This window comes from Pipistrellus kuhlii, unplaced genomic scaffold (assembly GCF_014108245.1).
Source record: "Pipistrellus kuhlii isolate mPipKuh1 unplaced genomic scaffold, mPipKuh1.p scaffold_m20_p_1, whole genome shotgun sequence".
Lineage (NCBI taxonomy): Eukaryota > Metazoa > Chordata > Mammalia > Chiroptera > Vespertilionidae > Pipistrellus > Pipistrellus kuhlii.
In genome coordinates this window covers 117,681,960-117,698,821 of record NW_023425404.1, presented here as the reverse complement: position 1 = coordinate 117,698,821, position 16,862 = coordinate 117,681,960, and the positions used below count along the sequence as shown (strand labels likewise).

The window sequence follows — 16,862 nt, the reverse complement described above, 5'->3', positions numbered from 1 at the left end:
ATTCAAGCATAAGCATGCACACTCCTTCATCCACACATACAACCAATGTGTGCTGAGATCTTCTGTTATTTTCATTCTGAAGTCATCTGACTATTTCTACAATCTAAAGTCATTTACAGTGTCCTGGCCAGGTGGCACGGTTTGTTGGAGCATCACCCCACACACCAAAAGGTTGCAGGTTTGATTCCCTGTTAGGTCACATAGAGGAGGCAATCTATTGATATCTCTGTCTCTGTCTCTGTCTCTGTCTCTGTCTCTCCCCCTCCCTTCCTGTCTCTCTAAAATCAATAAAAACATATCCTCGTATGAGGATTATAAATAAATGTGTGTGTGCGCGTGCATGTCTGTGTGTGTGCGTGTGTGTGCGTGCATGCATGTACGTGTGTGTGCTTGCGTGTGTGTGTGCGTGTGTGTGTGTGTGTGTGTGTGTGTGTGTTAAAAGTCAGTTACATTTAACAATGGGTTACAGGTTTCTTTGCTCACCACTTTTTCCATATCCCATGACTTCCTCTTGGATTCTTGAGAATTCTGTTTCTTTTTTTTTTTTTAACTTGTTATTTAAATTTTTTTAAAATATATTTTATTGATTTTTTTTTGCCCCCCTCCCTCCCACACATCCCCTCCCTCCCCAGAGTTTTGTGTCCATTGGTTGTACTTATATGCATATATAAAAGTCCTTCAGTTGATCTATTATCTCCCCCAGATCTTCCTCCCCTCCCAGCTGTAATTTGACAGTCTACTTGTTGAAATACGGTCTCTATATCTATCTTTTGGTTCATCAGTTTATAATGCTCTTTATTATCCACAAATGAGTGAGGTCATGTGGTGTTTCTCTTTCATTGATTGGCTTATTTCACTCAGCATGATGTTCTCCAATTCCATCCAGGTTGCTGCAAATGATGAGAATTCCTTCTTTTTTATGGCAGCATAGTATTCCATTGTGTAGATGTACCATAGTTTTTGGATCCAATCATCTGCTGACGGACACTTAGGCTGTTTCCAAATTCTGGCTATTGTAGATTGTGCTGCTATGAACATAGGGGTGCATATATCCTTTCTGATTGCTGTTTCTAGTTTCTTGGGATATATTCCTAGAAGTGGGATTACTGGGTCAAATGGGAGTTCCATTTTCAGTTTTTTGAGGAAACTCCACACTGTTCTCCACAGTGGTTGCACCAGTCTGCATTCCCACCAGCAGTGCAAGAGGGTTCCTTTTTCTCCGCAACCTCGCCAACACTTGTTGTTTGTTGATTTGTTGATGTTGGCCATTCTGACAGGTGTGAAATGGTACCGCATTGTTGTTTTGATTTGCATCTCTCGGACAATTAGTGACTTTGAGCATGTTTTCATGTGCCTTTTGGCCTTCCTTCTGTCTTCTTTTGAAAATGTTCTATTTAGGTACATTGCCCATTTTTTAATTGGATTATTTATCTTCCTTTTATTTAGTTGTATAAGCTGTTTGTAGATGTTGGAGATTAAACCTTTATCAGTGGTATCATTTGCAAATATGTTCTCCCACACTGTGGGCTTTCTTGTTGTTTTGTTGATGGTTTCTTTTGCTGTAAAAAAGCTTTTTATTTTGATGTAGTCCCATTTGTTTATTTTCTCTTTAGCTTCCATTGCCCTAGGGGTAGTATCAGTGAAGAAGTTCTTTTGGCATACATCTGAGATTTTGCTGCCTGTGGATGCTTCTAGTATTTTTATGGTTTCCCTTCTGATGTTTAAGTCCTGTATCCATTTTGAGTTTATTTTTGTGAATGGTGTAAGTTGGTGATCTAGTTTCATTCTTTTGCATGTGTCTGTCCAATTTTCCCAACACCATTTATTGAAGAAACTGTCTTGACTCCATTGTATATTCGTGCCTCCTTTGTCAAATATTAATTGAGCATAGTGATTTGGGTTGATATCTGGGTTCTCGATTTGATTCCATTGATCTATATGTCTGTTCTTGTGCCAGTACCAGGCTGTTTTGAGAACAGTGGCTTTGTAATATAGTTTGAAGTCTGGTATTGAGATCCCTCCTACTTTACTCTTCTTTCTCAGGATTGCTGTGGCTATTCGGGGTCTTTTATTGTTCCAAATGAACTTTTGGAGAGTTCTTTCTAGGTCGGTGAAATATGTCATTGGTATTTTAATGGGGAGTGCATTGAACCTATAGATTGCTTTAGGAAGTATGGACATTTTGATGATGTTGATCCTACCAATCCATGAACATGGTATGTTCTTCTATCTCCTTACATCTTCCTCTATCTCTTTTCAGTGTCGTGTAGTTTTCCGCATATAGGTCCTTTACTTCCTTAGTTAAATTTATTCCTAGGTATCTTAATTTTTTTGGTGCGATGGTAAATGGAATTGCTTTTTTAGTCTCTGTTTCTGCAGTTTCTCTGTTGGTGTATAGAAAAGCCATGGATTTCTTGGCATTAATTTTGTATCCTGCTACATTGCCAAATTCATTTATTAAGTCAATTAGTTTTTTAATGGAGTCTTTTGGGTTTTTATGTACAATATCATGTCATCTGCAAATAAGGATAACTTTACTTCTTCTTTTCCAATTTGGATGCCTTTTATTTCCTCCGCTTGTCTAATTGCAATGGCTAGTACTTCCAGTACTATGTCAAACAGGAGTGGCGAGAGTGGGCATCCCTGTCTTGTTCCTGTTCTTAGAGGGAATGATTTTAGTTTTTGCCCATTGAGTATAATGTTGGCTGTGGGTTTATCATATATAGCTTTTATTATGTTGAGGTATGATCCTTGTACTCCCACCTTGTTAAGAGTTTTTATCAGAAAAGGGTGTTGGATTTTATCGAATGCTTTTTCTGCATCAATTGATATAACTATATGATTTTTATCTTTCAATTTGTTTATGTGATGTATCACATTTATTGATTTGCGGATATTGTACCATCCTTGCATTCCTGGAATAAATCCTACTTGGTCGTGGTGTATGATCTTTGTGATGTTCTTCTGGAGTCGATTTGCTAGAATTTTGTTGAGGATTTTGGCATCTATGTTCATGAGGGATATTGGCCTGTAATTCTCTTTCATTGAGTTGTCTTTATCTGGTTTTGGTATTAGGGTGATGCTGGCTTCATAGAAGGAATTTGGAAGTGTTCCTTCCTCTTGGATTTTTTGGAATAGTCTGAGGAGGATAGTTTTTAGTTCTTCCTTGAATGCTTGGTAAAACTCTCCTGTGAAGCCATCTGGCCCTGGGCTTTTGTTTGCTGGAAGCTTTTTGATGACTGTTTCAATTTCTTCCCAAGTCACTGGTTTATTGAGATTTTTAGATTCTTCCTGATTGAGTTTTGGAAGATTATATTTTTCTAGGAATATGTCCATTTCCTCCAGGTTGTTCAGTTTGTTGGAGTAGAGTTGTTCATAGTATTTTGTAACAATCCGTTGTATTTCGGTGGGGTCTGTTGTTATTTCACCTCTTTCATTTCTGATTTTGTTTATTTGGGTCCTCTCTCTGTGTTTCTTGGTTAGTCTGGCTAGAGGTCCATCTATCTTGTTTATCCTTTCAAAGAACCAGCTCTTGGTTTTGTTGATCTTATGTATTGTTTCTTTGGTCTCTATGTCGTTTATCTGTGCTCTGATTTTTGTTATTTCCTTCCTTCTACTTACACTGGGCTTTTCTTGTTGCTCTTTTTCTAACTCTTTGAGTTGTAGAGTTAGATCGTTTGTTACACTTTTTTCTAGTTTTTTTTGCAATAGGCTTGTAAGGATATGAACTTCCCTCTCAAAACTGCTTTTGCTGTGTCCCATAGATTTTGGATTGTTGTGTTTTCATTGTCATTTGTTTCCAGGATGTTTTTAATTTCTTCCTTGATTTCTCTGGTAACCCAGTCCTTGTTTAATAGCATGCTGTTTAGTCTCCATGTGTTTGATTTCTTTGGATTATTTTTATTGTAGTTAATTTCCAGTTTTATGCCATTATGGTCTGAGAAGATGCTTGATATGATTTCTATCTTCTTGAATTTGAAGAGACTTTGCCTATGTCCCAAAATGTGGTCTATCTTTGAGAATGTCCCATGTGCATTTGAGAAGAATGTATATTCTGTGGCTTTGGGGTGGAATGTTCTGAAGATGTCAATTAATTCCATCTGGTCTAGTGAGTCATGTAGGATTGATATTTCTTTGCTGATTTTTTGTTTAGATGATTTGTCGAAGGGTGACAGTGGGGTATTAAAATCTCCTACTATGATTGTATTGCTGTTAATCTCTCCCTTAATGTCCTCCAGCAGTTTTTTTTTATGTATTTGGGTGCTCCCATATTGGGTGCATATATATTTACCAGGGTTATTTCTTCTTGTTGGATTGTTCCCTTTAGTATTATGAAGTGGCCTTCATTGTCTCTTGTTATGTCCTTCACTCTGAGATCTAATTTGCCAGATATAAGTATTGCTACCCCAGCTTTCTTTTCATTTCCATTTGCCTGGAAAACCTTTTTCCATCCCTTCACCCTCAGTCTGTGTGCATCTCTTTTTCTGAGGTGGGTTTCTTGTAGACAACAGATGTATGGGTCTTGTTTTCTTATCCAATCTGTTACCCTATGTCTTTTGATTGGAGCATTTAAACCATTTACATTTAATGTTATTAATGATAGGTACTCATTTGATGCCATTTTTATTCTATACCCCTGTGTTCCTTCTTCGCTTCCTATTTCTTTATTTTTACAGTAGGCCCTTTAGGATTTCTTGCATTGCTGGTTTGGTGGAGATAAATTCCTTTAGTCTTTTTTTGTCTGTGAAGCTCCTGATTTCCCCTTCAATTTTGATTGATAGTCTTGCTGGGTACAGTATTCTTGGATTCAGACCCTTTCTTTGCATGATTTTGTATATTTCATCCCATTCCCTTCTGGCCTGATACGTTTCTGTTGAGAAATCAGTTGTTAGTCTGATGGGGGTTCCTTTATATCTAACTTTCTGTCTCTCTCTGGCTGCTTTTAAGATTCTAACTTTGTCATTGGTGTTTGCCAATTTAATTATAATATGTCTTGGCATCGGTCTTCTGGGATCCATTTTGCTTGGGATTCTGCGAGCATCTTGGATTTGTGTGGGTTTTTTCTTCTCTATCTTAGGAAAATTTTCTGTCATTATTTCTTGAAATACGTTTTCCATATCTACCTCGGTTTTCTTTCCTTCCGGAACCCCTATTATTCGAATATTGTTTTGTTTTGCATTGTCCCAAAGCTCCTGTAGGCTCTCCTCCTGCTTTTTAATTTTTTTTTCTAGAAGCTGCTCTAATTGGGTATTTTTTTCCATCTTGTCTTCTAGCTCACTGATGCGATCCTCTGCTTCTTCTAGTCTGCTCTTGATGCTTTCTATTGAGTTCTTCATAGTAGCGATGTCATTTTTCATTTCATCTTGAGTCATCTTCATTTCCTCTTGGGTTTTTTTCATTTCCTCTTGGGTCTTACTCATATTGTCAAATTTGTCTTCCATTCTTTTTAGCCAACTTAAGATCATTACTCTGAATTCTTGCTCTGGTAGGTTGCTTGCCTCTATATCGTTTACTTCCTTTTCTGGTGAAGCCTGCTTTTCTTTCATATGCGGGCTGTTTTTTGGTCTCCCCATGATCTAGGATGTCTGGTTGTGTAGTTCTCTCTCTCCTGCTTTGATTTAAAGGCACAAAATACAACACAACCAGGTACAACACACAAGGCACTGAATAGAAATGTATTTGTGATATTAATAACCACCAATAAGGGTGACTAGAACCCAGCTAACAAAAACATACAATCAAACAAAAAGCATAGGCAAATCAATCTTATAAAAGAAAAGCATACAACTTCAGTAAAGTTAACATTCAACATACAACTTCAAAGAGTTAGAGAGAAAGACTGTTTTGTTTTGTTTTGTTTTGTTTTGTTTTTAGGACAACTGCGAGGGAGGTGTGAATGGGTTTGGAGCAGGTAGTTGGAAATTAGATATATACAAGTAGGGTGAAATTTTAGGAGGTGGTAGACAGAAGGAATGGGGGAAATCTAGAGCAGGAAAGGGTTAAGATAAACAGGGTATCAAAGGAAAAGATTGGAAAGAGGGTGAAGGCATAAAGGTAGGGTTGAGATAGAATAAAGCGTGGGAGAAAGAAGTATAGATAAAGACTGTAGAACAGTAATCCTGAAATTAAAAAAAAAAAAAATATATATATATATATATATTCAAATGAAATAAAAATAATAAAAATAAACAAAAGAAAATAAGATGAAAAAGGTAAATTAGTAGTAGTAATAATGTTGATTACATATACAATGTAATAATTATCAAGATAAAATCAAGTGAGGAAAAAGAAAAAAATAGTTTCTTGAGTAAACGTTGTAAATAATGAAAACAAAAATAAAAAACAAAAATTTAAAAATTAAAAAAAATAATAATAAAATTTTAAAAATTTAATTAAAATTTGCAGTAATGAAGGTCATTCGCTTCCTCTATTGTTATGATCCAGTCCTGATTTTTAGGCAGGTTTTGCTTTGTTTTTATTACACTAGAGTCAATTTGTGGATTAGCCTCTGGGGGCAGTGTTTCTAGGTTGACTTCCAGACTCTAGAGCACACATGTCAAACACAAGGCCCGCGGGCCAAATCCGGCCCGCCAGGCCTTGCAATGTGGCCCGCACTGCGCTGTCATCACTACACTCCGCTGCGTTCCATCACAATGACGTGCGGTGACATAGGAGGCTTGTGATCTCGCCGGCCGCCTCGCCGGCCGCCGTACTTGCTATCTATTATGCATGCGCATAGATAACAAGTCACTCGAGATTCAGGAGGCGTGACCTATAGTCCGGCATCTGATGTGATTGTGCGGGTGGCAGAGCAGAGGAGAGAGTGAGTGTGCGGGCATAAAAAATACACAGCAGAAGCTGCCAGTTCCTGGCATAAAGTGCAGGCATAAAAATCGCAACAGAATCTGCTATCTGTACCCAGCCAGGCATTTATTGACTGACTTTTTTTTTTCCACTCCATCTGCCAAATCAAGCTATCCCTGTGCAGTTTTCAACTTTTTCCTTCTAACGCAGATTTCCAATAAACTACATCTTTTACTGCCAATATTGATCCCAAAATGTCCAGGAAAAGAAAAGTTGACAGTGAAGGCAGACAATTCAATGACAAATGGGAAAATGAATACATGTTTGTGCTTAAAGAGGGCAAACCAGTGTGTTTATTGTGTTATGAGACAGTGTCGGTGATGAAAGAGTACAATATACGTCATCATTTTGACACCAAACATAATGTTAAGTATGGCAAATATACTTTGGAAGAAAAGCATAAAATTGTTAAAGAACTAAAAGGCAAACTACAATCACAGCAGCAAATGTTTACAAAGGCTACAGCGAAAAATGATGCTGCAGTGAAAGCAAGCTTTATAGTGGCTGAAGAAATTGCCCTTACTTCAAGGTGTTTTTCAGAGGGTGCCTTTTTGAAGCAATGCATGCTAAAAGTGTGTGAGCAAGTATGCCCAGACCAGATACAGAGTTTTCAAAATGTCAGTTTGTCAAGAAACACCATTGCAGATAGAGTTCAAGAACTCTCAGGAAATCTATCATCACAGCTGGCCGAACAGGCATGCAGTTATCTCGCTTTTTCACTTGCTATCGATGAAAGCACAGACAACACTGATACAGCGCAGCTGTCCATCTTTATACGTGCTACAAAGACCGACCTCTCTGTCACTGAGGAACTTTTGGATGTAGCTGCCATGCATGGGACGACGACTGGTAGAGATATATTTGAGGCTGTGGATAAATCTATAAATAATTTTAAAATACCCTGGGAAAAGGGGCTAACTACTGATGGCGCACCTTCAATGTGCGGAGAAAAGAAAGGCTTGGTTGGACTAATGAAGGAAAGAATGCAAAAAAGTCACTGCCACACACCCTTGATTACTTATCATTGCATTATCCACCAAGAGGCTATGTGTGGAAAAGTTCTGGACATGAATGACATAATGACCACAGTCATTAAAACTATTAACTTTATACGGGCATGTGGCCTGAATCATCGCCAGTTCCAGCAGTTTTTACAGGAGGTGGGTGCAGAGCATGGAGACGTGCCATACCACACAGAAGTAAGATGGCTGAGCAAGAGCGCAGTCCTCAAAAGATTTTTTGAGCTCAGAGAACAAATTGCTCTTTTCATGGAAAGTAAAGGAAAGCCCTTGCCTGAACTGTCGGATCCCGCCTGGCTATGTGATTTTGCTATGATGTGTGACATATGCGAGCATCTCGCCCAACTGAATCTGAAGCTGCAGGGACGCAAACAAGTCATCACGAAGATGTCTGACATGATCACAGCATTCCAGCGTAAACTTCAACTATGGAAGTCCCAACTGGAACAGGACAATCTTGCCCACTTTCCCGTTTGTTTGAGTATCTCAACCACTATTTCTGGTACTTTTCCTTGCAGTCGGCTGGCTACCAAAGTTAGCCGTTTACTAAGTGAATTTGAGCGGCGCTTCTCTGACTTTAGAACACAGCACTCAGGCTTTGACATCTTTGCCAATCCTTTTACAGTTGATGTCAACAATGCGCCCCATCACCTTCAGATGGAGATAATCGAGCTTCAGTCTGACAGTGGCCTGAAATCAAGGTTTCAGGATGTTGAAATTGAGGACTTCTACCCTCTACTGCCCCCTGACTCAATGCCAGAGCTCCGACTTCATGCTGCCCGTATTCTATCCATGTTCGGGAGCACCTATCTTTGTGAACAGATGTTTTCAATAATGAATCTGAACAAAAACAAGCACAGATCACGCATTACCGATGACAACCTCCATGCTGTTTTGCGGGTTGCTACAGCCCAAGAAATAAAACCGAACATTGACTCATTGATCCGGGGAAAACGGTGTCAGACATCTAGCCAGAAAACAAAACAATGAGCATTTTAGGTACATTCCAATATTACTGTTTTGCTTGATACCAATATTACTGTTTTGCTTGATAGCATGTGAGTTGGTTAACAGCACTGTTAAGGAAAAGATTGTTCCACTCATTTTAAATTCACATTTCTGGTTAACATTGTCAGTTTATGACTGTTCAGTAAACCATTCGGCCCGTGATTTAGGCTGGATTTTAGATTTTGGCCCCTTCTCTGATTGAGTTCAACACCCCTGCTAGAGCCTCTCCAGCTTTTTTTTTTTTTTTTTTTTTTTTTTTTTTTTTTTTTTTTTCTTTGTCCTCTCTGAAGCTGGAACTATGGAGGGGGGGAGGGGGCAGGTCCGAGCAACTGGAATCTCCCACAACTCTCCAATATCCCTCCGAGCCGGATCCAAATGTGTTGCTCTTTAGATATCTCCCCTGTTAGGAGCCCCGTCCACTTTCAAGGGTGACAACAACCCAACAGCGGGGGCTTCTACTTGTATAGATATCACAGCCCCTGTCCTCCAGCTTCCGCGAGCGCGCTCTGTGCGCGCAGGCTTTTTGTTTTCGCCACGAGCGCTCTCCACCCTCTCCCCGCGAAATCTGACCTTTTCGCTGAGCAGTGGGGCAATCCTGTGAGGGAAGGTGTTCGTGCCGCCTGGGATCCGCGTTCTGGGGGTCACAGATGCTTGGTGGTCGCTGCGGCTGTGGATATTCAGGCCTCTGACAGGATCCTATCTTCCTCTCAAGATGGCGAGGTTTCCCTGTCCAAGCCTGTAGGTAGCTCCGGGCAGGGACACAGCCCTCCTGGGTGCTTCCCTGTGAGGGGCACCTCTGTCAGCAGCCCCCCAGCAGTTTCTTCTGGTGTTCACTGTCTCCCAGCTTGCCGATAAACACTCACAGCACAAGACCCTCAGTTGCTCTCTCTTTCTGCTTCGGGAGAGGGCTCAGAATCCGCCCAACTATTCTTCCACCATCTTACCTCCTCGGAGAATTCTGTTTCTTTCCCAGTAAGCCATACTGCTGGTCATAGCATGTTCCTGGTTTCCTTGGTAAGAGGATGACAAGGTGGGGCAGTGTCCTGGGTAACTGACAGCACTCATGCTGAATGAGGACCTATAACAGAGAAAAACTATCCTTTTGTGCCTTTCTACTTTGTTTGATAGTTCAATGGTATTGGTATTGTTATGACCTGTTTCCAAGTCACAGATGTAAACCCGGCTGAGTAGGAAGCCTACAGAGAAAGAGTTTCTCAAAGTTCTATGGAAAACCAAGGCCAGAGTTAGAATTCCCTCTCACTGGCTCTGCTGGGGCCTCTTACGCCACTCCCTGTGACTCTGATGTAGAGCCATATGACATGGCACCCACAGATAACATGCCCAGAACTGAGATTCACGCCTTAGCTAGTGTATCTAGAGTCAGCCGAGGTGAGTGGGTAAGGCTGGATGTAAGACCCCCTCCCCTTTCAGTTCCACAAGCATTGCTTACTCTCTCTGCCAGGTGACAAAGAGTCTCCAGCAATCACGGACACTCCTTCTGGGAGTGAAGCTTCCTGTCCCTTCACCACGACAGGTACTACGACAGGTACTACGACAGGTATGGCTACAGTCTGTTTCTATGAAGATAGAAGCCTTTAAATCAAATGGGAGAGGGGGAAGACAGTTTGTCTGAAGCAGCCTCACCAGCATGGGCAGAGCTGCCCCATGGATGTTAAGATGATCAAGATCTGCATCCGACCTCCCAATCCTCAAAGGCTGGAAAGCAAGTGTCATAAAGAGACGATACCTTACTGAGGGCAGTGTCTTGAAGCAGAAGGAAATGCTTGTGCACGACCTGCCCTAGTCCTTTATGCCTCTTCCATTAGTCTCTGAGATTCTAGCTCAGGGGGAACCCTGGCACTTTTTTTTTTTTTAAATCAATCTTTATTGTTCATATTATTACAAAGGTTCCTCATTTCTTCCCCCTTCCACCAGGTTCCCACCCCACCCTCCGCCCCTTCCCCTCCCCCATTGTCCTCATCCATAGGTGCACAGTTTATGTTCAGTCTCTTCTTCCCTCCCTTTCCCTGATAGTAAATCCCTTTTCAGATAGTAAATCAGTTAGCATTTTCTCAAATCAATAATACCTCCACATGCCCAAAGATACACTTCACACAAAAGACATTTCCAAATAGGTCAACCAACTTCATCCAGGCCCCACACAAGGCACTCACAGATCAACACCCCAGCGCTATACTAACTCAGCACATCTAGATCTAAGCCTTTCCCACTTGATTCAGCAGACCCTCAAGTTCCCCCAAAAGTCTCCAGCCATATCTGAGAGGAAGCCTTGGGGTGGGGGCAGGTGAGGAGCGAGCTATTCCAGGCCTGGCTGCTCCGGGCCTGGCCTCTGTTGCTCTGGTCCGTTCCACAGCCAGCTGCTCCAGGTCTGGCCACTGCCACTCCCGACCTGGTTGCTGCTTGGCTGCTTGGCTGCTGCTGCTCCGGGCCTGGCCACACCCAACCTAGCCGCTCCGGGCCCGGCCACTCCGGGCCTGACATGGCACTTTTCAGCTGTGCAATCCAATAATTGCCTAAACAGAGCATCTTTCCCTTTCTCTTCTGCATAGGTTTTCAGAAATATACAGATGTGTCTACAACCACGGAGATGTTCATATTTACCATGGAGTATCAGATAGCAGGTAGGTCGGAGTCATTTCTATTATTAACAAAATGTATACCAGGCAGCGATTGTGGGGCATGTTGCTTGTGGGTGGGTGGGTTGGCTAGTTGTTTATCATGATCCCCTATTTACACTATATGTTTATAAGAGTAAAATACTAATGCAGAAATTGACATAACCTAAAATCACAGCGAAGTCTCAAACTAGCCTCATTCAGCTCCTCCTAAATGGATCCTAAATGACAAAATACCCCATGGCTGGAAGTGAGGGTTGAAGCAAAGGGGGAGGGAGAATGTATAACCAGGGAAAGAAAAAAAATTCCTAAAGCAGTACAGTTGTTTCCTGGTAGGAGGGGAAAAAAACATGCTTTGTGGCAAGAAAACAATAAAATTAAAAATGAGCTCATTGAAAAAGAGTAGGATGGAGATCACCAGGAGCTGGGGCTGGGGCTGGTGGGGAGATGGTGATCAGAGGGCTCAAACTCAAGTTAGAAGAGAAGTTCTGGGGATGAAATGCACAGCATGGTGGTTGCATTGTATAATTGAAAGTTGCTAAGAGAGGAGATCTTAAATGTCCTCACCACAAAAAAGTAATGGTAATTATGTGACATGAGGGAAGTGTTAGCCAATGCCATGGTGGTAATTACATGGCACTATGTAAATGTGCCAAATCAACATGTTGTACACCTTAAACTCACACAATGTGTGTGTGTGTGTGTGTGTGTGTGTGTGTGTGTGTAATGCCAGTGACCAGAATGCCGTAATGACTGGAATGACCATACACTATGACACTATGACACCCACTACAGCCAGTGAACCACCCGATGGGCCTCTCCCACCCTGATCGGGGTGGGCTGGCTGGAATCCACCTGTGCATTGAATTCATGCACTGGGCCTCGTGTCAATTACCTATACTAATAAAAGGGTAATATGCTAACAGACCAGATAGACCGGGCAAAGCAACAGTGACTGTGAGAGCTGAGGAGGGCCAGCAGCCGCAGCAGCAGCAGGGGTGATGGGGGTAGCACCTTCCCCTGATGGACCCAGTCTCCCTCCTGCAGAGGGAGACCATACTGCAGTAGAACATCCCTGAGGGTTCCCAGACTTTGAGAGGGGGAAGGCCAGGCTGAGGGACCCCCCTCCCCGCAGTGTATGAATGTTCGTGCACTGGGCCTCTAGTGTGTAAATAAAGCTGAGGAGAAAAGAAGAAAAACATGCTTTGAAGCACATTTAAGGTAGATAGGTAGGTAGGTAGATGGCTCACTCCAGTACTATTGGGAAATATGAACACTTTCAAGAGATGCTAAAGTGTTTATGATTTATCTTCATGTTCCAGTATTTCTTTTACCTGTCACAGGCCTCACTCTCAGACTCTTTAACGGAGGCCTGGGCTCTGGATCTTTCTGAAAAGAGGGTCTTTCAGTTTGATCTCAACTGAAAGGCACCATGTCCTTCTCCATCCATGCCCCCTCACCCAGTCCTAGAGCGCCCTAAGAAATCTGTCGGGGGAGGGAAATCAGAAACTGCAGAACCCACCTCTTTGGGATATCCTTGCTCATGGGAGGGTTTTCTTAGCCTACTCTGTGACCTAGCCCAGGACATACTGTGCTGATCTACTGCTTCTCTGTTGGCAGTGGCCAGCTGCATTCTCCTGCTGATCAGTATTTTCCTTCTGAGTGTGCTCACCTGGCAGCGGAGACGGTGAGTCCCTTATGAAGGAAACCCTTGCCCAAGCTATCTGTGAAGCCAGAGTAGGAAAAGTCTCAGGGCAGAGATATCCGGGTCCCCAGCACTCCCCATCCTCCTACTACCCACCAGCAGTTTGGAGCATAATAGAGGGAGAACTGGCCAAGCATGCAGTCCCAAAGAGTCAATCAACAAAATTACAGCCACAGGGAATTGAAAGAGCAAAGGAAACTAACATTTGTTGAGCACCTACTGTATACCAATTTCAATGCTTGTCTAATAAACATTATCACAACATGTCTTCTCAGAAATCTTCTCATAGCTACATCGTGAACAGATTAAGTAACATAAACTAGATTACACAGCAGAGCTCCAAATGCAATTTGAATAGAGATCCCAAGGCCTTTCTGCCCAGTCACCTGTCTAGAAGGAAGCTAGGTCCACCCTAAGCTTCTTCTCTCCTGAGCTCTCATTCCACCTCCTGCAGACACTCACACCAGAGTCTTCTTGGCCAGGAACATGACTGATGTGTGGTCTTATTTCCACTATCTTGGCTGCAGATTGGAACAACCAGGAGTTATTTTTGTAAATTGATTTTAGAGAGAGGGAGAGAGAAAGACACACACACACACACACACAGAGAGAGAGAGAGAGAGAGAGAGAGAGAGAGAGAGAGAGAGAGAGAGAGAGAGAGAGAGAGGACATTCTGCCTTCTCCTGCCCAAACACTGACCAGGAATCAAACTTGAAACCTAGGTATGTGCCTTGACTGGGAATGGAACCTACCACCTTTTGGTGCATCGAATGATGCTCCCACCAGCCAGGGCAGGAGATAGTCTTTAAAATACTAATGCTTAGGTCCCAACCAAAATCTTTGGGGGTTGGCCCTCGAAATTAGTACTTTTTTATTTTTAATTGAGATAAAATTAATTACTTTAACCATTTTCAAGTGCATAACTCAGTGGTTTTAGCAATGTTGGAAACATACCACCATTACCTAATTCTGCATTAGAACATTTCCATCACCCCAAAAAGAAACCCTGAAGTTCCGAATTCCCCTCGTCCCTGGCAACCACTTATCTACTTTCTATCTCTGTGGATTTACCTATTCTGGACATTTCATATAAATGGAATTACACAATATACAACCTCATGTGACTATGAAATACTTTTTTAAAAACTCTTCAGATGCATCAAATACATTCACATCCAATTTTTCCAACTCTGCACTAAGCCATTGGTTCTCAAACTTGATGGGCATCAAAATATCCTGGTGGGCTTCATACAGACTTCTAGCCCTACCCCCAGTGTTTCTGATTCAGCAGGTCTGGGATAGGGCCTGAAAATGCACATTTCTAACACACACACACACACACACACACACACACACACACACGCCCTGCTTCTCCCACCCTTTAGTCAGCAGTCTATAGAGACCTATTATATCACTTTTTCAAAGATCCAGGCTATCCCTACCCCATACAAGAGTACACTCTGGCCCCACCCTAATATAAACTCCCCAGTAAAACCCTCAAAAGATATCCTTCCTTCAGTGATAAGACTTAATACCTCTCAAGGATCTTTTCATCTTGGTAGCTTAAAGACAAAAAGCTTTCAGACATGAAGGGGTGAAGCTATTTGGGGGTGCTCAAGATTGTAGAATGTATGTTGTGAAATAAAGAACAGCCTGTAATCATGAGTCCCACAAACTCCTCCAGAATTACAATCTTCCAGGAGACTCAACCTGACCTCTCTGTCAGAGATTAGTCCAAAATCCTTCCTAAAGTCAAATTTCGTCTAATAATGCCCTCTTATGGCCATACAGAATCCTACATTTGATCTTATTTACCTGCCAGCAATTACTAGGAACTAGTGATGAGCCAGAGCTGGCTTACACTGGCTCCTGAAAGCCAAAGTTAAATTTTCAGGAATTTTACAAACTGTTTTGAAGCATAACCGTTGTGAAAAATTAAAGTCTGCAAACTTACAAATACATTACATTAAATACAAAATTAAATACTCAAAGCTATCACTCTTCTAATTATTTTACTACATTTTACTGATTCCTTTATTCTCAGAGTTTTTTACAGCTATTGTGTCTATATTAAGAAAATATTATATAATGATTTGCTAGTGCATCTCTTTCCAACTCTGTATTCAGTGATGTCACTTTGGTAGCCTGAAACTAGGTATGATAGGAGTATTTACATATGGAAATTGGCAAATTTTTTCAGAGAGCTGGTTGGATATACATTAAACTTTTCCCAGCACAACACTTATCAAAGCCTTGCCTCATGGAGCTCTGAGCAAGATAGAAAGCAACCAACGGGGCTAAATAAAAACTCGGGAAAATAAGCACCGTTTTGTCTAATATGGTATACACTAGTTACATGTGGGTATTTAAGTTTAAACTTATAAATTAAATATAATTAAATATTGAGTTCATTAGTTGCACTAGCCACGTTTATATTTCCATCATCACAGAAAGTTCAGATAGGACAGTGCTGGCAAGAAACTAAGAGTTTTCACTCATGAAAAATTACGAGCACTTTTAGTTGCTATTATTATCCCATTTCTGTAATTATTGTCCTCTACACAATTAAAACATTTTATAGACTATCTCCTCTATAGATGTGGGCCAAAGGTTACACAAACTTCCAGTTAGTTAGATGAATAAATTCTAGGAATCTAACACACAGCATTGTGCTTATCATCAACAAAACTGTATTATATACTTCAAAATTGCTAAGAGATTAGATCTTATATATTCTTACCATAAAAATAAAATGATTATCATGTGACACAACACAGGTGTTAGCTGATGCTACAGTGGTATTCATATTGCAATATTTAAAACATATCAAATCAACATATATACACCTTACTACTCTAGATCTTCACTCTACATTTAATCTCAGTGTATATTGACTACCAAGTCCTACTGTCACACTCTAAAACCTGAACGCACTCCTAAGTCATCCCTCTTCCTTAACCTTCACTTAAAACCAGCTACCATAACCTCCTTTATATAGTATGTCTTGATTCTTTTGCTCCTTTTTAACATACACCCACTGACCCAGTTCATGCTGTAATCATCTCCTGTGTGAATTTACTCCATCATAACATAACCAGACTGTACCACTATCACCCATCTTAAATCCAGCCTCTGTTATAGCTGGACCATTCAAAGGGTCAATGCTACCATTTGTCCCATAAGTAAAGCTTTTGTGAAGCTCTCTGTTGCCCTCAGGATAGGGTCTAAAACCCTCAGTCTGGCCTGATCTTCATGACTTGATCCATCCTGAGTATCATTTCACCACTGCCCCATGCATGTTATGTTCAAAACTTCTTGGGTTCTCCCAAACATTATGATACTCCCTCTCACTGCTTCCCCTCTCCCCACACCCCCACTATCTCCTGCCTTTTTAAAATCTGGCCTCAGACATCTTAGGCACCTTCAACTCTAAAAGCCTTCTTGGCACCCCCACATATGGTTAAGTGCTCATTTTCTTTGTTCCTATAACACCTTAATCTTAGGCTCCAACAAATTATATTAAATTCTCTATTTGTTCCCTTCTCTACTAGTCTATAAGCTCCTGAGAAAAGAAGACATTTGTATTTATCTTCAGGCTCCTGACAAGTGCCTGACACATGGCAAATATTC

The 16,862-nt window shown here is 41.2% G+C and overlaps 1 protein-coding gene across 1 annotated transcript in view; it reads left to right on the top strand.

Moving 5' to 3' along the window:
• The window catches only part of IL2RA (interleukin 2 receptor subunit alpha), a 59,337-nt gene extending 44,232 nt beyond the window's left edge, over positions 1 to 15,105 (top strand). The window contains exons 5-8 of the mRNA XM_045588062.1: positions 10,354 to 10,437; positions 11,462 to 11,533; positions 13,148 to 13,214; positions 15,024 to 15,105. Of these exons, the coding sequence (XP_045444018.1) occupies positions 10,354 to 10,437; positions 11,462 to 11,533; positions 13,148 to 13,214; positions 15,024 to 15,105 (305 nt within the window). The remainder of the gene's footprint in view (positions 1 to 10,353; positions 10,438 to 11,461; positions 11,534 to 13,147; positions 13,215 to 15,023) is intronic.
• The last annotated feature ends 1,757 nt before the right edge of the window (positions 15,106 to 16,862 follow it).